The sequence below is a fragment of the Moschus berezovskii genome, chromosome 24 (assembly GCF_049115385.1).
Source record: "Moschus berezovskii isolate FMDL1 chromosome 24, NW_MosBer_1.0, whole genome shotgun sequence".
NCBI classification, from domain to species: domain Eukaryota; kingdom Metazoa; phylum Chordata; class Mammalia; order Artiodactyla; family Moschidae; genus Moschus; species Moschus berezovskii.
Window position 1 is genome coordinate 61,451,472 of NC_142483.1, and position 26,015 is coordinate 61,477,486.

Sequence of the window (26,015 nt, forward strand, 5' to 3'; positions counted from 1 at the left end):
AGCACCTCCCAGGAACCTCAGCAAGGGCTCTGGGGTCATAGACTCTTACCTTTCAGAAGCATGTGATCCCTGCTCACAGTGAATAAGTGTAAGTGTGTAAAAGGACAGACATTTGAAAATATGTCTCCCTCCAACTCCTGACCCTCAACTACTTCCCAGCTGGGGAGATCTCCTCCCCAGTGGCAATTCTTATATCCTCTCAAAATATATCTTTAGAAGAGCTGTTGAGCACATGTACATTGAAGTGGAAACCTGTTTTAGAAGCACATGTTCTTATAGAACTTTAGGATTGGAAGGGATCTAGTTCAGCTCTTAATCCACAGTTTCCCTTAGTACTCCTTCTGCATCCAAAGCTCTCTATCGATAGACAAATACACTTGGAGGCAGCTCATCCCACTTCTAGAAAACTCCAGTAGTTTATAAAAGATCATTTTTAAAGTTCTGAACTCGGCCACTCTGGTGTTTTTCCTCTTCAATTCTTGCTTTGACCTCAAAGGCCAGCGAAAACAGGTGGCCAGATGCCTTTTGCCTAAAATGGAACTTAAAATATTTGAAGCCCTCCCATTGCCACCCTGCCAAATAACCCTGGCTTCTCCTCCCCTTCCACAGGGTGTGTGGTTTCAGGGGATTCTCTGCCATGTGCCCTCTAGAAAGGATTGAACTCTTACTTAAAATACTCAAAAACCTCTTCAAAGAGAACTGCTCATCAGAGGAGAAAAAGAGGTTCCAATTTGTAGCTGGCAAAGTAATGAACAAATCTGTGTTATGAAAATGGATGGACGATAGGAGATTTAATGTGGGAAATGCTTGGCGTGCAGGGAGGCTTTATCTGGGAATTGGGCGGCCAAGTATAAATTTTGGTTGTACTTTCTCTGAAAAGTTTCCAAAATATTCTGAAATAGAATTTGGGGGCCTAAAGTCTCTCTGTGTCTCAGGTTTGGAAAAGTGGCAGTATGACAGTGATGAAGGACACTGCCAGGGTTTGGGTTTGAGACTGGCCTCATGACTAGCAAGGATGCTCTGAGACTTTGGGCAAGTTATTTACTTAACGTTTCCTAGCCACAGCATCATCTTGCCATAAAAGGCAGACAAGTAACCTTGCTCATGGGTAGTCAGATAAGTGAATTTCTGAACAGTACCTAGTACAGTGGAGTCAGGGCAGCTCCTGCTTTCCTTGTGGTGGTGATGGTGGTGGCAGCTTTTGCTTGGGCTATGGCCCGGGATGTGACCTGGGGTCACTTTCTTCAGAGGCTGAGTACCCAAGCATCCTCTACAAAGGGCCCAGTCTGGGAAAAGCTTTGTTCTCTCAGGATATCATTTCTGCTAGCTCAGTCACACAGTTCTTTATTTAACAAGTAACGCATTTATGAGCACACACCCCTCCATGTACCTATGAAAGAGCATAAAATCATCTTGAATGTCACCCCTCACATCACAAGCTCAGGACATGTCACATACCTGTCCCAGGAGGATGATGAACCACCCTTTCCTCTCCAGTCACTGGACCCACCCCGTGTTGACTCGTGTGCCACACAGTCTATTCAGGCAATTGTTTCCACAAATCTCTCCTTCTTGAGACACCACCAGGCCATGTGGAAGGATGTACTGTGAAGGTTATTGCTGTTGAAATCTTTTGGGGGACTCATGGGAGAATTCCTGTGCAGTCTTCCAAATTGGTGGTAGCTTTGTGTTTTAATGGACAATATGATCTGTGCTACCGCATAAATGTTTCCTCAACAAAGGCTTAGGGCTCAGGATGTGGCCCTTGTGGAATACATGCCTGGAACTTCTGTGAGCAGGTCAGCTATGAGAAGTGCCCCTGGCTGCCCTCCATGACCACTGCTGTGTGCCCCTGTGCTATTCTCTAGCAGACGGTGCTTTCCTGTGGTTTTTTTTTTTTTTTTTTACAAACCACTTTAAGTCCTTGCTTGTAGTGTTTGGAGGGGACTGAAGCCATGGCCTGCGGAATCTACACAGCCTTCTTCATCCAGGGGCTGGATGAGTTCAACGGGCTCGGTGGTCATCCTGACTCAGTAAAATGAAGAAACAAACACAAATAACTCTAAATTTAAAGGAGCCCCAGGTTCCATGGACTTGCTGCCTGGGAAGGAAAGATTCAAGTTCTGTTCCTCCCACCATAGGAAAGGTCCTGCTCTAACTCCACTGATTGTAGGTTTGCGATTCCAGCTTAAACATCAGGGAGACCAGAGGTAAACCACCTGAATGTCACAGTGGATCTTGTGAAGAGAAGGAGTCTGACTGTAGATGGTGGAGGACGTCTGTCCTGGAGGAAGAGGAGCAATGGGTTAGGGTGGGCTTTGCTGAAGGAATATAGCTAAAAAGATCCTGCAGCCTGAGAAAGCCTAATTTCTTCCCGCCCAGTCCTTAGTGGGTTTCTCTGTCTTTCTCTTGCTTGAGTTACAGCGTAGCTGTCTCTGGGCGGAGGGGCATCTACCTAGTATTTATGTTAAGCCTTTATTCTAAGCGCTTTGACTTTCTGAAGTGATTTACTTCATGTACCCCTGGCATACTCCTTCGGTGCCCACGCGTTCATTCAACAAACATTTTTCCAAGGCTAGTCTCTGCCAGGAGTTGGGTGTCCTTGTTTCATTTGAATTCGAGGGTGCTTGACGCGACCTGAAGGACCCCCTGGCTTGAGACCGCATCTCAGAGGCCAGGCACCCACCCCAGCCATGTGGGCGAGGCTAGCGAACGTCTTAGCGGCCAGGCCACTTTCGATCCCCACTGGGATTCCAGGGTGCTCAGAGGAGCTGGGTGCCAGAATAAAGCGGTGGTTTCCCCCCAGGCACCCTTATCTGGCCTTGGACCTAGGGCTCAGCCAGTTTGCCTGGAGTTAGTACAAGTTTGCTCCGCAACTTGGAGGGAGAAAGAGGGGAAATGGTAACCCCGGCCCAAAAGTGGCTCAAAGAAGGCTGGATCAGGGAGACAGCAGGCGCGTCCGTGAGGTACGCCCGGCTCGGCTCCTCACGGCCCCTCGCCGGACACCGGGCGCCTGGGGCAGCCGCTGTCCGCCGCCCCTAGTCCTGCCGGCCGCGCTCCTGCGGCGGGTGCCTCCTGGGTCAGGCGAGCCTGCCGCCCCTCCTTCCGGGCCCTCCTCCTGCAGCCCGGCCTCCCCGCGCCCGCGCCCCCGCCCCCGCCTCCGCCCCGGCCAGCTAGAAGTCCCGGCGGCTGGCGCAGCGCGCAGCCTCCGCCCCGGCTCGGCGCGCCCGCCCGCGGCCCCACGCGAGCCCTGTCTGTCCCGCGCCGCCGAGACCCGCGCGCGGCGGCCGCTGCGTCCCGACCGAGTGCGGAGCCCGGCGCGATGCGACTCTCCGGGGCGGGCCGCGCGGCGCTCCTGGTGCTGCTGGCAGCGCACTTCCCGGCGAGTCTATCGCTGGAGGAGAAGAAAGGTAAGGACGCCCGCGCCGCCGTCCTTCCCGGCCCGGGCGGCCGCGCTTTCCGCCGGGCTGCGGAGGAATGCGCGTCTCGGTTCCGGGCGCGGGGCGCGGCGGGCCGAGGAGCCCGGAGCGCGGCTTTCCTCTCGGCTCTCCTGCCCTCCGCGGGCTGGACGCCCGGGTGAGCGCGTCCCGGCACGTGCGCCCGCAGTCTGCCCGGGCCGGGGGCTGAGGCGGGACACAGTGTCCACCCCGCTCCCTCGGTGACCCCCAGGACCCGAGCGGCCCTCAGCGCGCGGCCCCGCACCGCGCCCAGCCTCGGCTCAGGCTCCCGAACCAGGGAGCCGTCCTCCCAGAGCAGCCTTGACCTGGAGGCCCGGAAGCTCGTTCCGGGCACCGGCCACCTGTGCTGCGGGTCAGGGAGGGCCGAGGTACCCGCTGGCACCAGGGGGCGGCTCATACAGCGCCTCCACGCCCGGGTGCGGCCCGAGCTGCCCCCGCCGTCCGCGCCCCTCGGGCGGTGGACCCTCCAGAGTGGTGATTTCCCGGGACTCCCGAGACTCGCCCGCACCTGCAGCCCTTGGGCCGCGTGTCCCGGCTTCGAGGTGGATGGGACGGAGCGGTGGGACAGGCCGTGACCAAACAGCCGGGGCTTGGTGCGAACGCCCCAGGGGCGGAACCCATCCTGGCTGGTTCCCCACGGTTTCAAAACAGGGCTCACAACAAGCTTTCCTCCTCAAAATCCAGAAATTTTTGTGTTTGGGATGTGTTTCCTAGTTTTGACGAATTTGACATTAAGCCAACCAAAATATTAAACTTAATTTAAATTTAAAAAAATTGATGTCCGTGATTCACGTGTGCCAAATATCCAGACCGAACATGAGCGAGTCTGGCTTCGTGACTGCCGACCATAAACCCACTTGAAATGAGAAACATGCCTCAGAAGGTTTAATTGCACAATTTCAAGATCGAGCAGCTTGGGTTCCGAGAGTCAGGTCTGTACTTGCTGTTGAGGTCATTGGCACAGGGTATGGTGCTGAGCAAGTTTGATGCCGGAGCGCTAAGGCATAAAGCAGTGGTTTCCAAACTTTGTTTCAAGTTAGTATCACTTGGGATTTGAAACAGAACAAACAAAAAGCGGTGTCTGGCTCCCACCCCCAGACTTTGTTATTTCACTGGTCTGGGGTGAGACCTGGTTGTATGAATTTTTAAAAGCTCTTCAGGTGATTCTGTTGTGCAGCCAAGTTTGGAAATCACTGGCAATAGAGGTGAAATCTCTGGCAAGATTGCTGCCAATGTAAAAAGCTCTTTTGGAACATCTGGAGTTTTAACAGTTTTGCAAAGGAAAGAGAATGATGATTTTACTAAAAAAAAAAGAAAAAAGAAAGAAATTGTTTTTTCAATGGAAGTCTCTCCTCCTCTGAGTCCCAGGCTGTGGTCCAGCTCCTGAATCAGTTGACAACAGGATTCCCGCCTGAAGGCAGGTGGCAAGGGGACCCCATCCTTATTTTAAACACTTGGAGTGCCTCCAAAGCATCACTTTTCTCACTTCAGAAATGTTCCCAGCTCTTTGCTGTTACCCTCTGAACACTACTATTAGTGCTTAGAGATTCTTTTCTAAGAAATATATAAATACCACTTAAATTGCCTGTTAGTCTCATGTTTGTTTAAAACAGAATGCTTCTGAATAGAATACTGAGAGCAGGTGAACAAATGTTAAAGTAATGTAAGAAGACCAAAATGTACAGGGCAAATTATTAACAGCAAGTGTTAAAGACCTGTGTTGACCGAATTTGCTAAGTTTTATTCTAGAATAGTTACTCATTTCAGAGAGATTTCTTTGGTTCTAAGATATAGTGTCCTTTGTTCTTACTGCACTTGGGCCTGTCAGACACCATTTTAAGTGTCCTTTTAATCCTTACATCAACCATACAAGTTGGCTCTTGTCATTATATGTGGGGAAACTGAGGTGCAGAGAAGTAAAGACTTTCCCGCAGCTTGCAAGAGGCAGATCTCGTATTCAAACTCTGGCCCTCTGGCCCCGGAGCCCTCCCCTAGGCGCTGCCTGTGTTGCTTTCTGTGAGTTCTGGTTTTAGAGGAGCCCTGTCGGCGTGTGTGATGTAGGATGCTGGCAGAGGGAGGAAGAAGACTGGGGGTGAGGAAGCCACCTGCCCATGGTCTGGACTCCTGCTCCAAGTACTCAGGAGGCCCCTTTTGTGGAAGAACTCTGTCACAAAGTGAGCGATGAATGTGGAGATTGCTGGAGGAATGTTGAGCAAGCTCCTTGCTTTTGAAAAACAAAGGTGAAGGTGCTGCTCCAGGAGTGATCCTGGATGGCATTCTCAGCTAGGCCATCCTGCCTGGCCCCTCCTCAGATGATATCCTTGGCTCAGTAGATCTGGGCTGTATAAAAGAGAACAGATTCAGGGATTTTGAATCGTATCCAGGGTGAAGCCTCCCTTTCTTTAAGGAGACCAGAGGACACCCACTCATACTGGCCTGGAGGCCGGGAGCCTGTGTCCTCATTCCCACTCTGTGTGAAGGTGGATGTGTCCCTTGCCAGCTTCAGGTTCTGAGACCTTGTTTCTCAACTCAGTGAATGTTTATTGAGTGCATCGCATGTGCTAGACATTATGAGTTAAAAGGGGCCGTGGTTATCCTAACGGTTTGCATTGTTGTTTCCAGAGTGGTTCTTTAGGCCACTGATTAAGTAGTATCTTGCTTTTCAGATCTGGAAAGGAGACCAGTGTCTGTGTGTCTGTCATCTGTCCACACTAGCAGTAAATGGCTGATAGCCCCCATCAGCTTTGGACTGCCATTTCATGCTTCATATATTTAGTTTCATAGTTCATAAATTTTCAAGAACTTATTCTGAAATTTGAAGACGCCAATTGCCAGCATTCATTGTGCTACGTAATTAGGCTCAGTCCTTGTGATGGCACCAACATGTTGTAAAGTGTTCTTAGAGGTGGTGTCAATAAAGAGGAAGAATTCTGCCCTGTTTAAAAGAACATATTTTTTGTTTTTCCTTTGGTCCAAGCTCCAGAACCAGCAGCTAGTGTCTGAAACTTTCTGCACGGGAGTGGCAAGCCAGCTGTAACATTAAACTGATGATCATGGTGTTTAAGAGAAGATAGCCCATACTGGTGCCCCAAGCCCCGATATGGGGGCAGGATCTGTGATGGGGATACTCAACTTGTTACAGGACACCTAGGAACTTCCCTGGCCCCTGCCATGTGACTTGCTGTACAAGGGGTGTGTGTGTGTGTGCGCGCGCGCTTTAATTTGGACTTAGTATAGTAGAAATGGGTTTTGGTTTTACTAGTGGGTATATGTTTTCAGAAAAGATCAAGTTCTAGAATAAGTTCTAGGTATTGTTTCCTTGTAGACATAGTTCAAAAACTAGATTCTGCTTCTCAAACCCTGTTTTGTTTTCTTCTATCATTTGTGGACATTCAAAATTATAAGAACCATTTTTTATTTCAGTTAATAATTGCTTATTTCTGAACCATCAACACGTATAGAACAGAATTTACATCTTAGCTTGTTCTTATATGTCATTCCCATTTGCATCAGAGCTTCTGCTCATACCTTCTTTTTCATCTTCCTTCTAAAAGGCTTTTTTCCTGAGAAAATTCCAACAGTGTTTTCTTTGTACAATGTCTAAGAATAGTCTGCCATCCAGTCCATGGGCGTAAGCAGGTGAGCTTGAATTCAGGCAAGGATCCAGGTTTTGAGACTTACACCAAATAACCGGTTTGACTGAAATTTTCACCTTTTCAGAGTCATCAGGTCCGGCTTCTTGCAGCAGGTTTAGGTAGACACGATTCAGTTGTCTAGAAAGTTCCCTGAGCCAGCTGGGGCAGGAGGGGTGGCTGGGCCTGGTGAGTGTGGTAGCTTGTTTGCTTAGCCCCATTAGAAGCTCAGCGCTGAATTTGACATTTTAATCTCTGAAGACACTGAAGTATAATATCAAATGTCTGACCCTGTTGACTGAGCATCTGTGAGTTGCATATGCTTAAAATAAATTTAACTTCTACCAAATTTCAGCAGCTTGCTTAAGAAAGTCATCTGTGAAAGCTTGAGTGTGGGGTAGAGTTTCCTTCTTTGTTCCACATTGTACCCCATTTTTCTCATGGAAAAACCCAGGGTCCAAGTATCTTTTCTGACTGTATCTGGAATGTGTCTTTATCAGGAGTCTTGAACTGCAATTTAGTGAACTAATGATTGGATGAGAATGTCTCAAACACAGTTCTTTTTTTTAATTAATTAATTTTTTTATTGAAGGATAATTGCTCTACAGAATTTTGTTGTTTTCTGTCAAACCTCAACATGAATCAGCTATAGGCATACACACATCCCCTCCCTTTTGTACTTCCCTCCTGTCTCTCCCCATCCCACCCGTCTAGGTTGATGCAGAGCTCGTGTTTGAGTTTCCTGAGCTGTACAGCAAATTCCCACCAGCTATCTATTTTGCATGTGGTAATGTAAGTTTCCATGTTACTCTTTCCGCACATCTCACCCTCTCCTCCCCTCTCCCCAAGTCCACAAGTCTATTCTCTCTGTTTGTTTCTCCACTGCCGCCCTGCAAATAAATTCCTCAGTACCATCTTTCTAGATTCCATATATGTGTTAGAATGTGATATTTATCTTTCTCTTTCTGAATTGCTTCACTGTGTTCTAGGTTCATCCACCTCATTAGAACTCAAATGCATTCCTTTTTATGGCTGAGTAATATTCCATTCTGTACACGTACCACAACTTCTTTATCCATTCATCTATCGATGGACATCTAGGTTGCTTTCATGTTCTAGCTATTGTAAATAGTGCTGCAGTGAAAATAGGATACATGTGTCTTTTCCAATTTTGGTTTCCTCGGGGCATATGCCTAGGAGTAGTATTGCTGGGTCATATGGTGGTTTTATTCCTAATTTTTAAAGGAATCTCCATACCGTCTTCCATAGTGGCTGTATCAATTTACATTCCCACCAACAGTGCAAGAGTGTCCAACACAGTTCTTGATACAGCCACAACTGTACCTGTTACTAGGCGACCGGTAAACATGCCTTTGACTTATTTTAGTATATTTAATTATTATTATATGAATTAACCACTATTGTTCTTCCTTTGAGTAAAAAGACAAGTATTATTATGTATGACAACTTTGGCTTTTATTTGCATTTTTTTTCTTTATGTTCAAGCATGGTGACTATTTGTGCTGTTCCATCCACAGTTTGAGCTTTGGGAATGAATCTGACTTGATACTTGCCCATAAGTGTCTAGAAGTCAAGTAGAGGAAGAAAGATCTACAGATAACAAGTGTGAAAATGTCACAGAGGCAGTGATAGAATTCAATGCAAGATAAAGAAGTCTTCTGGTATTTAGTCCTTGCTTTAAATTCTGCCTGGAGAGAGGGCTAGGTGTAGCACCAAATGGAAGGATTACTCATTTGAGCTTGTAAAGAACTATGTGTATTTCCCCAGATAATATGATGTGAAGGATATTCCAAGAAATATATCAAGAGTAGCAAAGTCCTAAAGAGCACTGGTTATCCATTGTGGTGGGAGGTGAAGGGAGAGCTGATGAGGCTGCAGTTGTTTGAGAGCTATGTGTGAAGGGAGGAGCGCCATGCAGCTAGGAACTGGTGTAATGTATTTGGTGTTCTGGAAAGAAGACTCTAGCAGGCTTGTGGAGAATGGGTTACACGGACAATGGTAGAAATAGGGAGAGGGGTGAGTCATGCAGGTGAAATGCTGTAGCATTTCAGTGAGGGTGCAGAACAAGAGACTCAGGAAGATCTAGAGGTGGAATTGATTGATAATCATATGTAATGAGTATAAGAAAGAGAGTCCCAGGGTGACACACAGGCTTCTGACTTGAAAACCTGGACAAACAAATCCATTCACAGAGGCTGCAAATGCTCCAGGAGGAGTGGAGTCAGTTGGTGGCATTTGTGGTGCTCTGATGGAAAAGTCCAGGAGGGAGTTGCAGTATACAGGTCTGGAGCCCAGGAGGTGGTGGCCTTGAATTGTTGTTTTGTTAGTCATTTCAGTGTCTTCGGCATTGTCTTTGTCTCCAGTGTCTTCGGCAGTAGAACAACTCACCCTAGCCTGTTCCATGTTCTTTGTCACCATCCATGCTGAGCCTGGCCGGGTTCTAGATCACCAGCTGCTTTTTGAACTAGGTCACTGTGATTAGCAAGCCAGATTAGGTGCAGTTGTCAGCAGCTGTATATACTGTGCGTGGAAGTACGTTAAGTATCATGTACTTGTAATCATGTTATCATGTAATAATCATGTAAGTATATTGAGAATCATGTTAGCATACTGCTGCAAATTGTCAGATGAGAATTCACCATTTCTTATGTAGGACAGCATCAGGTTGCTTTTTTTTATATGTTAATGACTGATCCAAAAAGACTAGGAGGTGACTCTTTTTTAAAAAATGAAACAGAACTATAGCCTTTGAACTTACAACATTCTTCACCATGAAACTTCTGGGAAAAAAGGATGCCCTAGGTCAGTCCAGGCAATGGCAAGCCACTCCAGTACTCTTGCCTAGAAAATCCCATGGACGGAGGAGCCTGGTGGGCCGCAGTCCGTGGGGTCGCTATGGGTCAGACACGACTGAGTGACTTCACTTTCACTTTTCACTTTCACACATTGGAGAAGGAAATGGCAACCCACTCCAGTGTTCTTGCCTGGAGAATCCCAGGGACGGGGGAGCCTGATGGGCTTCTGTCTATGGGGTCACACAGAGTCAGACACGACTGAAGTGACTTAGCAGTAGCAGGTCAATCCAGTCAAAATTTCTGGAGGATGGAGCACTGAACATACCTTTAAAAACTCCCTGGGTGGTTGTGAAGAGTACATTAAGTGGTGTGTGCAGCTTGTGCAGAGAAGTTTTGTCTCTGTTTCCTGACTCCCACTTTTCACACATTACATGGGTTTCCTCAAGATCAAGGAACTGGTTTATATTTCATTAGTAAATGAGTCTCAAAGTTACTTTTTTTTCATGAATTGATACATGAGAAGTCTAGTCCAGTGGCTTCTAAGTATGTCCCAAGACAGCAGTAATAGCATCTTGATAGGAATGTCCATTCCTGAATCCCCAACCAGACCTCTGGATAAGGTGCTAGGGGTCAGGCCCACGATGTGATGCACACCAGGGTGGAAGAGCTGCTGACATGCTGCCTGCAGACCTCATGCTGGGTCCTGAGTTCACTGGAGGAGCACGGTAACTGTGTCTGGCCTTACTGGATGCATAGTTTGCAGAGCTGAGTGGGGACAGGGACGTGTGTTGTACAGCATCTCATGACAGACATGATAGGGGTTTGATGGGAGCCCAAAAGAGGAACTGCATCTGTCTCTGTGACAGTGGCAGTGTCCCCAAAAGAGGACATTTAGTTGAACCTCAAAGGATGAAGTTTCTGCCTGGTCTCTGAGCGAAGGGAAAAGAGAGAGGCAATATTGTGGCTGATGTTCCTGCAGTGGGTCCACCATGACTGGTCATGTCATACATGCAGGGACGAAGGCTTTTAGCATTTCCTGCTTCATTTTCTTAATAATCATAAGGAAACTTACAATATCAAAAGTAAAGTGCATTTAAAAAATAAAATGGCCATTTGGTCATTTTTCTAAAAAGTAACCAGATATGAAGGATTGAACTGGAATCTGGACAGCAGTTGATAGTTTTAACATTCTCCCCAGTAGCATGATTTGTCCCTAAAACTTGTTGTGAATAAGAAAAATGACCTTGTCCAATCCTTTCTGTAACTCCTACTACAGAAAGCAAAGAGAGAATGAAAACAGAAGTCTGCATAATTCTGGACGCAATAAATACTTGTTAAATCACACTGAACTCAGAAAATCTCTCAAATAGGTTGAGCCTTGCTCACTTGTAAATTATAAGACATCTCTTTCCTGATTCACTGTTGAAAACTGGTTTACCTGTTTATTTGCAGAGGTCGTTTGGAAACAACCAGGCAGACTTGTAATGGGATTAATGGCTGTTGATGCATCCTGTGTACTCATTCCTGCCTTTATGTGGAAAGAATATGGAGGTGGTTCTAGACCACTGTTTACTTAGAGCGTATATGAAGGACTTTATTTTAAATGCAGCAACGTGATACCTGATGGCTTTGCTACTACAGACGCCCAGGCCTACTCATAGTGGTTGATGTCATGATGGCCTTAGCAGTTGTAGTCCCTTACACATGAGATTATCATGGCCACTGGCTAAACTTCCTTTCTTTTACTCTAGGTAAAAGCTTCTTATTTTTCTTGGAGAAAACTGACTCACTGCTTATAGTCTCTCCAGGATGACAAGTTGAATATGTGTGAAAAACTGTGCATGTTTTACTTTCTTTGCCCTCACTCATAAATTCATCTCTAGTGTCTGGAATAGAAACAAATCATTTATTGAACCTGTGCAAGTCCTTTAGGACAGGCAAGTGTTCCCGGAAATCTCTTGTGATTATAAATGGGATTTCAGAAAGTTTTTCAAAACTTTTTTTTTTTTAATAGCAAAACCCTGTGTTACTTACTTACCAGCAAATGCTGAATACCTGAAAATTGTCTGGAGATTTCATTGCCATTCCTTTTCTGCATTTACACAATATCTCTTAGTTCATTCATATGTGTCATAAGCCAGAGTAGATGGCTAAAATTGTGCCAAACAATATAAATTAAACTATTTTAAGTTTGTTGTAGTACTAAGTTGCAAGAGCCTTTTTTTTTAACTAAGGTATATTTTAACGTAATACTAGAAAGTTTAAAAATTACCATCTCTTTCACAAGGGAAAAAGAACCCAGAACTTCCAGTTTCATCTACTTTTGATTAAGTCCAGATGAATGACAAAAAAGCAAAAGGTGGTAGTTGAAGCACTATTGTATCACTTGGTGTTTAAGGAACTGATTTTAAATACGATGCGTATCAAGACTTTTTCTTGGTTTTGATTTGCTATAGAGTTAATAAAGAATCAGAAACCTTTCCTTATAGTTACTTCCTGATTGCTTTATCTCTTACCATTTCCTAGTACTTACACCTGGAACATATTTACAAGTGAGAATAATGTATTACCTTAATCTGTCCTCCCTTCCTCCTTCCTTTCTCCCTTTCTTTTGTTTTTGGAAGCTGCTATGAGTAAGCCTTTGCAGAGAAAGAAAACTTTGACAAAAGATCACAATGAAAAACTTTGATAAGTGACTGTAAAAATATAGAATATAACTTTTTAAGTTATAAAGTATCAAAGACATTCATACTTATGCTTATTTTTAGTACAAATAAGGATATTTATGTATCACTCCTTGAAAAGTGGCATTGCTCAAGGACTTTGTCTCAATATGCAGCTTAGTGTATTCTTTCCCCGTAATCTGTCGTTAGTTATAAGGGGGAAGAGAAAACAGGCTGGAATCTACCTTCCCAGTTTCAACTTCCATAAAATAACTAAACCAGATGGTTCTGAGACTCCTGCCAACTGGCAGTATCTATGAAATTAAACGTAAATCTAAATGCATGCAAGATATGTATTTAAACACATTGATGATAAATGTATTGTCCCTATAATTTAGATGCTAAAACATTGATGTCATAATAATAATAACAGCTTGCATTTGTACAGCACTTCACAGTTTACACAATGCCTTAATATCCATCTTTCCAAGCCTCCTAACAACCCCACAGGATGGAGATAATTATTCACATTTGAAGGTGCAGGACTCAGGCTCACAGGCATTCTGCACTTTGCTTGTGGTCGCTGGACTAGTCGACACTATGGTGCTGAGAGCTTTTCCTGCTTCACAACAGACACTATTTTTGAACTACTGTGTCAAATGTGCCCCCAAACTCTCCTTACTCCTCCTTTGAAACGGGTGTTTAGCTGTTCATGCCTCCTATCATTTTTAGTCCTATTTGTGAGTCAAAAAACTAACAGTAGTCTTCAACATTTCTGTTATACTTCTCTTACTTGTATTCAATGCCTCTCAGAAGTTCTGTTTTTGTTCCTTTCCTATTTTTCCTCATGTTTTGAAGTATTTTTTGAGTTTTCTTATATATGTGTTAGAGTAGCCTATTTCATAAGATATAGGCAGTGAATTTATGGGCCTTGAAAACATTTACTCTAGAAATTAAATGTATAACTTTATTGTAAAGAGTCATAAACCCTCAAGGAGATGTGGGTTCGATCCCTGGGTCTAGAAGATCCCTTGGAAGAGGAAATGATAACCCACTCCAGTATTCTTGTCTGGAAAATTCCATGGAGAGAGGAGCCTGGTGGGCTGCAGTCCATAGAGTCGCAAAATTGAACAGGACTGAGCGACTGAACACATACAACACAAACTTATTTAAATTTGCCAGACCTGTAAATACTTGAAGAAAAATGAAGGGAGAAAGCAACTTGGTAGAGCAGTTGGATCAGTTAGCAATGCCTGTGGCAAAGTGTGCTCATTTACTTACACAGTTCTGTGAAGAGTCATAGTGATTTAAATGAAGCACAGAGTTCAGTTCATTAGGGTGTGTAAACAGCTATTATGAAAAGATACACAGTAAACAGTGTGCACTCCAGGATGGCTCATACCCTCTACACGAATCCATCCTGGATGGTATCATCCTTGGAAGCATGGACTTTAAGGAGATATTTTTACAAAAATAAAATTGTTCCACTTTGAGGACCTTTGTTAGTTAAATTGATGGAGCAAGGAATGTGACAGTGAATGGTCCTTCATTTATGCAGAGACACCTTTTCTCAAAGGAATACCAGATACAGTGTTCATTCTCCATTACAAAGGAAAGAACTTTTGTTTGTCATTGTTTATTCCTAGCATAGTGGAAACTTTTCAGTACTCCAGCAGAAATTCCCCCAAAGCATGTTTATATTTCATAATTATCAAGTGAAATAGGAAAATGTTCTGTAAGTAAGCAGAATAATTGGTCTGCAGTTGCTGCCTGTGTATTACAGGTGTAGGTCTGTCACCGAGAGAACACGTGATCTTTGCAGTCTACGATGGCACAAACCCTCACAGAGAACAGGCAGCTAGTGTATTGATTTCAGGGCCACTTTAGTAACTGAGCCTCTAAGTCTTGTGAAAGTTACCTGGGCAAAAGCTATGCCATTTCACCTTCAGTCAGCAAAGTCTGCCCAGCCAAGGCAGAACAGAAAGTTAAGCAATTTGGTGAAACAGAACAACGTAAGAAGTCAATCAGATGAATTGCCCAGTTTTTCACTTCACTTTCAGCCTCTAGGTACTCTTTTTGTTTAAATGCATGTTTAACCTTGTGCCTGGTTTGGGGGAGGCACTAAGTGCAAAAGTCCCAGGTAGATGGAGGATCTGGGTAGGTATCTCCAGTTCATGTTCCCTCATGACGTAGTGATTGTTCTTAAAGTCTCGAGCAGAAAAGCTAGGTTTTTAGATTGCTGAGTAGTGGCTACTAACTATGCATAATGTTGCCCAGTTGCAAGAACAAAACATTCAAACTGTAGCCAGGGAAATAAGTAGTCAAAAGTTCCAGGTCTGAACCATCCTAGGAACCAATCAGAATGAGGTGTCTGATGCCTTGATGGGGACAGTTGTCAGGAGTGCCTGCTTTTGTTGCATTTTTCTTTCCTCCTTGGACTTCATTTTGGGGAGAGTTTGGACTTTATCCACCTTCTAAGCTTGTATCGTCTCACCTAGGTGACAAGGGAGAGGTGGACTGAGGTGACAGTCACAGTAAAAATGCAACAGTGGTGAACACAGGGCTGCTGAGTGCCCGTTTATAGAAGTTTTACAGGCTGGGTGACTTCTGGACACTATGTACAAGGTTGATTTTTAATTAAGACAGAACCACTAGGTAGCATGTAACGTAATAACAATCCTGATCTCGTGACTGTCACATGGCCTGTTCACAAGCTGCTCTGTCCAGCCAGAAAGGACTCAGGCTGAGTTTAAGAGGCACTTTAAAAGTAACAATGATAATTAATTAATACCCAGTGGTTTTGAAATGAGCCATCAAGCATGCCAACTCAGTGGCGTCTCTCGGGGATGGGAGAGGGCAGGATCATGAAGTCTGTATCTGTCTGGGGAAGCGGCTCTGGCCAGCGAGGTAGAAGCTGAATATGCCTCACAGGGAGGAGCGTGTCTGCAGAGGACTTTCCTTAGAGTTTTGATCGGTGACATTTCATAGAGCTTCACACACATGCACACACCTCTGCTTCCTGGCGTGGCCTGGCTGGCCCTGACGGGTGGGAGTCGTGTGCATCCTGACACACGTGGCTGGGACATGTTTGCAGGTCTGCACGTGTGTGCTGCCTCCAGAGGTGTGCGACTGCTGCCCTCTGACCACCCTGACTGTCTCTGTTGTTGGTGTCTTTTTGCCACGGGTGCTTCAGGTCACTTACTAATGATCTCTGCCCACTAGTTGATACAGATTGATTCTCCTGAAGAATCTGTATCTGTTTGTATGTTGGGGACTGTAAGGTGGAATATGTATGTCACTTATTAAAATATCATTATTAAATGGGGGAAATGTCCCTGGGCTTCTTGACTCAAACAGGGAAAGAAGACACTTCTTCAGCCAAGAAGTGAATACATTTGTGGGGTGAAGAGGACCTCCCAGACTGGAGGCCAACAAAGTCACATGTGCTCTTGAAGTCACTACTCTCAAAACAAAAGCTTCCATTAGGTGGGTGTTTGTGAACCTCACTGGTTCTGTGTCCAGAATTATCATGTTTATGATTAATTTTTCCAGTCTGCATATTATTATGCTAAAGGATGCATTAGACCAGTGATTCTAGGACCAGTCATCATCAACATTTGACAGATGACTTTTTTTTTCATTCTAGAAAAGGCAATAATAACCTTCTTTATCTCTAAAATCTATTCGATGTTAAATTTTTTATAAACAGGAAAAACACAGTGTGCACATGGGACTGAAATATAAATATACAAAATGCTTATGTCAGAAAATGTCTCGATCTGCTATGCGGCACCTTTTTGGATAAAAGTTACTGAGGCCCCGCCCCCTGAACACACACAGGGCGGTGTGGGTCTGGAACGGGCTTCACCTCTTGGTTGCTAGCTAAGCTGAGCAGCCCTGTGAGTCCTGGCTTCCTCATCTTTAGAATGCAGACATAGCCATAGTGCTTCTCTCCTGGTGCTGCCGAGAGGATGAGAGGGGTTGATTGTTTAGAAGATGGAGCCCATTCCAGAGGAGCTCACTATACGACTGTGTAAGTGCTGTGCCTTGCACTCTGACCTTTAACCCTCTCCACAGCCTTTACAGTTGCTGTCCCTACACCTCCCTGAGCTCATCTGCCCAGGAGGGGTCGCTCTGGACCCCGCCTGGGACCTGTGTCCTCGGCAGATGCAGAGCTCTGCCCCAGACACCCACCAGCTCTGGGTCCTGGGAAGGCTGTGGGGTCCCAGCAGGAAAGGCTCCCCAGACCCACTCTTTCCCTCCACAGTGGGCCTCACTGGCCCTCAAAAGAGCACTGTTGTTGTTTTGTTCCTGTCGATCCCTGAGCCTGGTTTCATTGTACAACTTGGCGACTTACTCCTGTGCGATTGTGCGTGGGCACCTCGCTGTGGCCGCGGTGCAGGGCCTTCCCCTCCCCGCTTTCCTTGCTCACCTCTCTCCTCCAGTCACCGCGGCACATGGAGCAGCGATGCCCGCTGCACGTCTCGCAGCCTCTCGGTCTGCAGGTCCTCACAGCAGACGCCCTGCCGGGAGTCCTTGCCCCTCTCAGTGATGGCTAAGTTTCTAAAGAAAGGAAAAAGTGGGCGTGTTATTTCATCTGAAACTAATTAAACCGTTTCAGTTAGTGCTTCGTGCACTTGTGATGGGCTCTAAGCCGCTGCACATCCCAACCAGGGGCCGCTGCCTTCATCCGGGCACCAGCCTCATAACTTCCTTTGCTTTCCTGTTCTTCACTGAGTTTGTACTAAGATTTTCAGGTGCTCTTGTGGAGCCATGAAAATGCACCAGTTACCTGTCATTCTTCCTGTCTATCTGTCTATCATTTCTATCATTGTTTTTGAATTTGCAAGATAACAGATGGTCATGAATTAATACACTAGAGACTTGCTATTTCCTAGCAGCAGCATATAAAAGTTATTTTTAAAGTTGTTTTAAATCTGTGAGTAAAAATAAATTGCTTTTGCTGTAAAAAACACCAAAAATGGAAAAGCTAACAGTACAAAGTTGATCATTTATCTCATAGGCATTGCTAGCAGCATAGCTGCTTTATAAACAGTGAGAGGATTTATGAGACACTTAATTTACAGCTGGGTTGAAGGGCATTCTAACCTTCGCTCTGGGTCTTGCCACCCTTGAGCTTTTTGGAGTCACATGGTGTGGGGTGGGGATGTAGCTTGCCTGGGAGCGGGCCGTTTGAAGACAGGCAGGACACAGAGGGAAGCAGTCAGCACTCAAGCAAATGTTTATTTTCTTAGAATATTAACTTTATGGTTAGCATTTCTTTTTTTAATTTTAAGAATGGGAGAAAAGAAAATTTGTGGTTAGGAAGGTGAGGATTAAGGAAGTTAACCACTGTACATTCCCTAGATAATGTTAGTGACAGTAAGTTCTTCAATTTCAAACCATGTTTTAGAGTGGGTGTTTGTCTGAACTTAACGTTTGGATCTTATTTTTTCTCATTTTTTTTTTTTCACCTAATAAGTTCAGAAGACTTTTTAAATTGTTGTAGTTCTTAGGAAAAGCATACTGAAAACACTGACCACGTTATGTAAATATGAATGGTGGTTTGTTGTAACAGCAAAGCTTTTTGTTGTTAGCTTTTTATTTTTAAAGAAGTACAAATTCACCAGAAGTTGCAAAACAGGCACAGGGAGGTCCTATGCACCCTGCCCACCCCCCACCACCCCCCAAGTGGAATATCTTACCAAAGCTGTAACTATTCAGTTTGACCTCTTTATCTAATAAGCTAAATACTAGCTGTTTTAATTAGCTTTTTATGTAGTATTATATAAATTAGTCTTTACAATACTGTTTAGAAGGTAATTTCTTAAAATGAAATTTGTTGGTCTTTAAATTTGGAGACCATGGAGTCCTGAGGTGGGAAAGCTAATGAGGGATGAGTGAAGAACTTAGATGAACAGATGGACAGAGAAATAGAGACAGATAGATTGATTACTTTTTTGTTGATTATTTCAACAAGCCAAGCATTTTCTTGTAGTTTTGGGGTTAATTTGCCAAGTCTCTTCAAGTCAGAATGGTTGGGTTTTTGTGTGTGTACCATTATATTCATCCCATGTTTATTTTCATCTATTTGGTCTATTTTGCCTTCTTTAAGACCCTCTTAAGTGCCCTAAATGGAGAAGGCAATGGCAAGCCACTCCAGTACTCTTGCCTAGAAAATCCCATGGATGGAGGAGCCTGGTAAGCTGCAGTCCATGGGGTTGCTATGAGTCAGACACGACTGAGCGACTTCACTTTCACCTTTCACTTTCACACATTGGAGAAGGAAATGGCAACCCACTCCAGTGTTCTTGCCTGGAGAATCCCAGGGACGGGGGAGCCTGGTGGGCTGCCGTCTATGGGGTCGCACAGAGTCGGACACGACTGAAGTGACTTAGCAGCAGCAGCAAGTGCCCTAGAAGAGGGTCTTCTAGATTGCTGGTGAAGTCATGTTTCTTGATTCAGAGGCTTATTCCACAGATATGTCACTCAGTGAAAAATTCATGGAGCTGCACATTTTTATTTGTATACTTTTCTGCATATATGTTATGCTATAATAATTTTAAAATACTAGAATCACAGTCATACGATAGAGAAGATAAAATATCTACAGGGAAAGCCAAGGTTTTGTTAGAAAAATCAGGATCTCAAAGACAGTATTGGACTTCCAAGTCAAGGCTTTACATTTGTTCTTTCTCTTGGTATAAATAGCAAAAAGATCTCTGCAATTCAAAGTGAGGCTGTTCTTACTGTTACTTCAAGTTACTCTAAGCCAAAGATGGAGAAGCTCTATACAGTTAGCAAAAACAAGACTGGGAGCCGACTGTGGCTCAAATCTCCTTATTGCCAAATTCAGACTTAAATTTAAGAAAGTAGGTAAAAGCACTAGACCATTCAAATATGACCTAACTCAAATCCCTTACAATTATACAGTGGAAGTGAGAAATGGATTTAAGGGACTAGATCTGATAGAGTGCCTGATGAACTATGGACGGAGGTTCGTGACATTGTTCAGGAGACAGGGATCAAGACCATCCCCAAGAAAAAGAAATGCAAAAAAAACATAATGGCTATCTGAGGAGACCTTACAAATATCTGTGAAAAGAGAGAAGTGAAAAGCAAAGAAGAAAAGGAAAGATATACCCATTTCAATGCAGATTTCCAAAGAAAGAAAGGAGAGATAAGAAAGCCTTCCTCAGTGATCAGTGCAAAGAAATAGAGGAAAGCAATAAATGGGAAAGACTAGAGATCTCTTCAAGAAAATTAGAGATACCAACATTTCATACAAAGAAACATTTCATGCAAAGATGGGCTCGATAAAGGACAGAAATGGTAGGGACCTAACAGGAACAGAAGATATTAAGAAGAGGTGGCAAGAATACACAGAAGAACTATATAAAAAAGGTCTTCATGACCCAGATAATCACAATGGTGTGATCACTCACCTAGAGCCAGACATCCTGGAATGTGAAGTCAAGTGGGCCTTAATAAATATTACTACGAACAAAGCTAGTGGAGGTGATGGAATTCCAGTTGAGCTATTTCAAATCCTGAAAGATGATGCTGTGAAAGTGCTGCACTCAATATGCCAGCAAATTTGGAAAACTCAGCAGTGGCCACAGGACTGGAAAAGGTCAGTTTTCATTCTAATCCCAAAGAAAGGCAATGCCAAAGAATGCTCAAACTACTGCACAATTGCACTCATCTCACACACCAGTAAAGTAATGCTCAAAATTCTCCAAGCCAGGCTTCAACAGTACATGAACCATGAACTTCCAGATGTTCAAGCTAGTTTTAGAAAAGGGAGAAGACTAAGAGATCAAATTGCCAACATCCACTGGATCATCAAAGAGTTCCAGAAAAACATCTATTTCTGCTTTATTGACCATGCCAAAGCCTTTGACTGTGTGGATCACAACAAACTGAAAAATTCTGAGAGATGGGAATACCAGACCACTTGACCTGCCTCTTGAGAAATCTATATGCAGGTCAGGAAGCAACAGTTAGAACTGGACATGGAACAACAGACTGGCTCCAAGTAGGAAAAGGAGTACATCAAGGCTGTATATTGTCACCCTATATTTAACTTCTATGCAGAATACATCATGAGAAATGCTGGGCTGGAGGAAGCACAAGCTGGAATCAAGATTTCAGGGAGAAATATCAATAATCTCAGATATGCAGATGACACCACACTATGGCAGAAAGTGAAGAAGAAATAAAGAGCTTCTTGATGAAAGTAAAAGAGGAGAGTGAAAAAGTTGACTTAAAGCTCAACATTCAGAAAACTAAGATCAAGGCATCTGGTCCCATCACTTCATGGCAAATAGATGGGGAAACAGTGGAAACAGTGGCAGATGTTATGTTTGGGGGCTCCAAAATCAGTGCAGATGGTGACTGCAGCCATGAAATTAAAAGACGCTTACTCCTTGGAAGGAAAGTTATGACCAACCTAGACAGCATATTTAAATGCAGAGACATTACTTTGCCATCAAAGGTCCATCTAGTTGAGGCTATGGTTTTTCCAGTAGTCCTGTATGGATGTGAGAGTTGGACTGTAAAAAAAGCTGAGTGCTGAAGAATTGATGCTTTTGAACTGTGGTGTTGGAGAAGATGCTTGAGAGTCCCTTGGATTGCAAGGAGGTCCAACCAGTCCATTCTAAAGGAAATTCAGTCCTGAGCGTCCATTGGAAGAACTGATGTTGAAACTGAAACTCCAATACTTTGGCCACCTGATTCGAAGAGCTGACTCATTTGAAAAGAACCTGATGCTGGGAAAGATTGAGGGCAGGAGGAGAAGGGGACAACAGAGGATGAGATGGTTGGATGGCATCACCGACTCGATGGACATGAGTTTGGGTAAACTCCGGGAGTTGGTGATGGACAGGGAAGCCTGGCGTGCTGCAGTGCATGGGGTCGCAAAGAGTCAGACACGACTGAACAACTGAACTGAACTGAATTACAGGTTATTTTAAATATAGGGTTAAAAAATGATAGCATTCTAGTGGCATACTCCTCCTTCTTACATATATATAAAAATCCCCACAAAGAGAGCCTCTTTTAGCATATTAACCAACTGGAGAATTCTTGCAGAAAGACAGTGTCATTCAGAGATAAGCACATCTTCCTTCCCTGCCTGTTACCTCCCAGTGTCAGGCTCTTGTGAAGCTATATTTAGACACACAGAGGGAAAGCGAAGGGACAGCCAATCCCATGGTAAAGAAACTGCCAGTGCATATGGCATGCATGTTCCCATCCCTCAGATCCTCCTGTGGAGCTCTCCAGAGACTCCCAGACCTCCAGGCATGGTGAGCCCTGGCTCTTATCCCTGTCACACTGTGCTCACAGTGCCACCTGGGCACTTGATCTTACTAGATTGGTATAATTTTGGTGAATCTTATGTTTCATTTTCATTTTTCAGTTCAGTTCAACTCAATAGACAAGCATTAAATATTTCCTGCTTGCATATACTCTGTACCAAAAAGCTGCTGGGGACTGGCTTCCATAGTCAGAAAATTTAGTCTCTGCGCATAGGGAACCTTCAGTCCAGAAGCCTGTTCTTTCCCTTGCATTTCCAAAAGTGAGAATTTAGTCTACAGTGGTTTGTGTGTTCTTCAGAGCCAAAGTGACAGTCACACAAAAGCTCAACGGGTCCAGTAGGTGCTGGCACATGGATTTGAAACATGGTGTAGCTCTCAGAGTCCCTTGCAGCTTTCTCAGAGCCTCTGACACACTTCATTTTGTCTTAATAATCATGTAAGAATAGCCCCATTTGCAGTTTTGATCTCTTTATCAGGGACAACAAACCCCAAGCTTCTGTGTTCACAAAATAACTGAAGTGGTTCAGAAAATCTGAACTCTTTCTACGTTTCTAAGTCAACATCTAAAATCATTTACCATAACCTTAATAGTTGTAAGAGAGAAAATTTGAATCCTTTGGTAAAGCTGCCAGAAAGATACTGACTTCTTTTTTTCTTGTCAAAATACTTGTTAATTATTCCTCAAAAGGTCTATCTCAGTTCTGAATGCCGATTCTGAGACAGTTATTTTGATACCGGCTGGGAAGTTGGGGCAAGGAGATGCCAAGGACTTGCTGCTGGGAGGGAGTTTACCAGGCTATCTACAATATTCCATGGCTGAGTCTGGTGCCATGCATCCTGGCACCTTAGTGGGGCCAGAGATGGACCAGAAGGGTGGTTGTGGAAGGAGAACGTAGGTTCAGATGGTGGGCAGAAGGAAAGAGTACATACAGGAGTGGTAGACCATGGGGAGTGCCAGTACCACAGGGGCCACCACAGCGGGTATGAGACAGAGCGGGCAGGAGTGTGAAAATGACAGTCAGGAAGCTGGAGGAAGCGCCTGGCCTGCAGCACTGGCCTTTTCCTGGACAGTGGGTCTTCCTCCAGAGGGAGGGGGCTGTGAAGAACCCAAAGGTTCGCAGGAAAAGTGAACAAACCCATCACCATGCAGGTGCGCTGTTCCTACACAACTCTAAGCCCACCATGCGTCCCCACCTGGGCTGGCTGCTGGGAGCAAATCCACTCCCACCTTGAGCTTATTCAGTAGTGGTGGCAATTTTGAAGCTGCTGTAAAGTTGCTCTCAAACTTGGGGGTCATAGATGTACCCCTTGGGGAAGAGCCTGTGGATTTCATGAGATTTTAAATCCTATTTATTCATCTTGAGGATAATCTAAATTCTTTTGAATTTTGTTCAGCCTGAAATATTTTGTAGCAATAGATCACCACTTGATGGAGTGTGCAGGTGAACCCCACCCTTCAGTGATATCTCAGCAGTCACCTGTGTATTAATGGAATTAGGAGGGAAAAAAGAAAGCTGTCCACTGAACTACGTGTTTACTGGGTGTTTCCCTTCTCTTCTGTTGTTCAGGCTGGCACTGACCGTGGCTGTTGACTGAAAAGAGTTGCCTCAACTATTTCACTCAGGTTTTTGGTTGTTGATAGCAGGAGGATGAGTCTAGTACCAGTAACCCAGGAGTGGATAGAAGCAGAGATGTGTGGATGAACTTTTTATCATTTCAGAGTTTCTCCTTTTGGGGTCCAAGGGAAATTGTCTCTCTGTTTAAAAAAAAAAAAAGAAAAAGTCCATGCAGTATTAAATGAGCAACCTCAGTATAAATGAATGAAGCTCCGAGGAACAGGCAAACAGTTAAGTTCTTTTTCAGCACACCATAGCAGGGGCCTGACCATCAGATGCTCCACTGATGCCAAGTAGCAGAATAAACTTGGGATTGGAAATTCTGTTGTACACTCCCCGCTGTGTGAGGAACCTGGAAGGCAGGTGTGGAGGGTGGGAGAGATGGTGGGAGAGGGTGGAAGCTGAGGACCAGTGATGAGAACTAAGGACGCCTAATGGGAGGGAGAGGAACTCTCAGGGGCCACAGCAGACTCTGCAGGGTGACAGGGAGGTGAGTGTGCAGGGATGAGGAAGGGCAGCAGAGGCTCCTAGAGCTACAAGGCATCACCTCTGAGCCCAGCGTGGAATGGCCTGGCTGCGGCAGAGCCCCTCTGTCCTGGGGGTGGTTGGAGACCGAGCATCATGCAGGGTTAGTGCTGAGTCTTCATTTATAGAGAGTGTCTAGTAACACTTGACTGTGTAGATATTTAAGGAAGAATTTCCATGCATCCGTGCTTGTTCACACTCTCACGCTGTCCCAGTGGCTACAGAGGAAGCACGGCCTGACATGCAGCCAGCAGCCCTGGGAGCAGGGAGCCGTCCCTAAGCTACTGAGGATGAAGAAAAGAGATGGGTTCTCTTCAGGCACCGGGCTGATATCATCTCTTTCCTAGACTAACTAACTAATCTCCAACATATGACTGTCCTCTTTACTCATACACTGACAGTAAAGCAAAGATTCAGAGCTCTGTGAGGGTCACAGTGTGTAAGCAGGTGTTTTTAAACAAGTTTGGTAATACATGGTATAGATCAAGCCTTGTCTCCACTGGCCCTTGTTACAACAAAGAAAACTGCTTATTGAAGTTTATTGTGGAGATGCCTCTCCACATCAAGCTTGGAATCGGCTATGTGAGCTCAAAGGGATGGTTCCACCTAGGGAAGCAGAAGAAGTGGATTATACCTCTATAGCTATATTGCCTGTAATGTTTCTGCAGAACTACTATATACATATATTCAAAGAAATATTCATCTTCAAGCCAAGTAGGCGAGATGCTTAAGAAAAAGGTGAGCTTGGGAGATCTGCGTAGTTACATGCATTCTCTGTTTAATGACATTGGGGGAAAGCTTTGGTAAGTACAAAGTGGGTAAATCAGACCTTTGTAATACCTTTTACATATTGCTGTTTTTATTTCAAGGCTGATTTGAACTATTACAGAGTAATATTTAAAGTGCTTTCCTGACTCTCCTTTGCTCTGCATTTCCCCATCAGGTCACTGGATTACTGGAGGGAGATGTTCTTTCTTTTTGTTTTTCAGTGTCTACTTATAAAACATGTCTTTTGAACTACCATGTTTCAGAGATAGCATGCCTTTTCCCAGAAAACCTCAGGTTAAGATTAAATAGGCACTGTATGTTTATCTGATTTTGTTTATGGAAGCATGAGAAATTTGGTAACCTTTGTATATACTTTACGCTATTAACTAAGTGAGAGGTCATTGGAACATTTAGAATTCCACTATAAACTTCTAAAATTGTCAGGTCAAGTCTATTGCATCAGAAGATATTTGCCTCCAATTAAAATAAATAAATTTTAAAAAAGTTTTTTTAAATAGAAAAAAAAAAAAAAAGAAGATATTTGCTGTTCATCCAGGAATAAAATCAGCTATGTGAAAAAGAGTGGGGTTCTATTTGGAAATCTACATTCAGTGACAGAAGTCCCAGCAACGTCAGATTCTTCAGGAGTTCACAAGGCCTTTCTGCACTGGCCACTTTGCTGGATGCCTTAGCAAATCAGTCTGAGCCTCTATGATGGGAAGTGTTGTAACTCCACACGTGCAATCAGTCACTGATTGTATAAGAAGTTATATTTAAAGCCACAGAGTCAGCCTGAAGTACTCTGTGCTTCTTTTATGATGTTCTAAATTGCATTATCATTATTTATGTTCTGGTACAAATTTCTTACTAGATCATAAACTCTATGTGAAAAGCAACTATCTGATTCATTCATCCCACAATGTTCAGCCCCATCCCAGGTACACTGCTGCTGCTGCTGCTGCTGCTGCTAAGTCACTTCAGTCGTGTCCGACTCTGTGTGACCCCATAGACGGAAGCCCAACAGGCTCCCCCGTCCCTGGGATTCTCCAGGCAAGAACACTGGAGTGGGTTGCCATTTCCTTCTCCAATGTGTGAAAGTGAAAAGTGAAGTCGCTCAGTCGTGTCCGACCCTTAGCGACCCCATGGACTGCAGCCTACCAGGCTTCTCCATCCATGGGATTTTCTAGGCAAGAGTACTGGAGTGGCTTGCCATTGCC

The 26,015-nt window shown here is 44.4% G+C and overlaps 1 protein-coding gene across 1 annotated transcript in view; it reads left to right on the forward strand.

Moving 5' to 3' along the window:
* Positions 1-3,169: 3,169 nt before the first annotated feature.
* The window catches only part of EGFR (epidermal growth factor receptor), a 217,702-nt gene continuing 194,856 nt past the window's right edge, over positions 3,170-26,015 (forward strand). Inside the window, exon 1 of the mRNA XM_055414809.2 lies at positions 3,170-3,410. Coding sequence (XP_055270784.1) covers positions 3,323-3,410 — 88 coding nt within the window. The 5' untranslated portion in view covers positions 3,170-3,322. The remainder of the gene's footprint in view (positions 3,411-26,015) is intronic.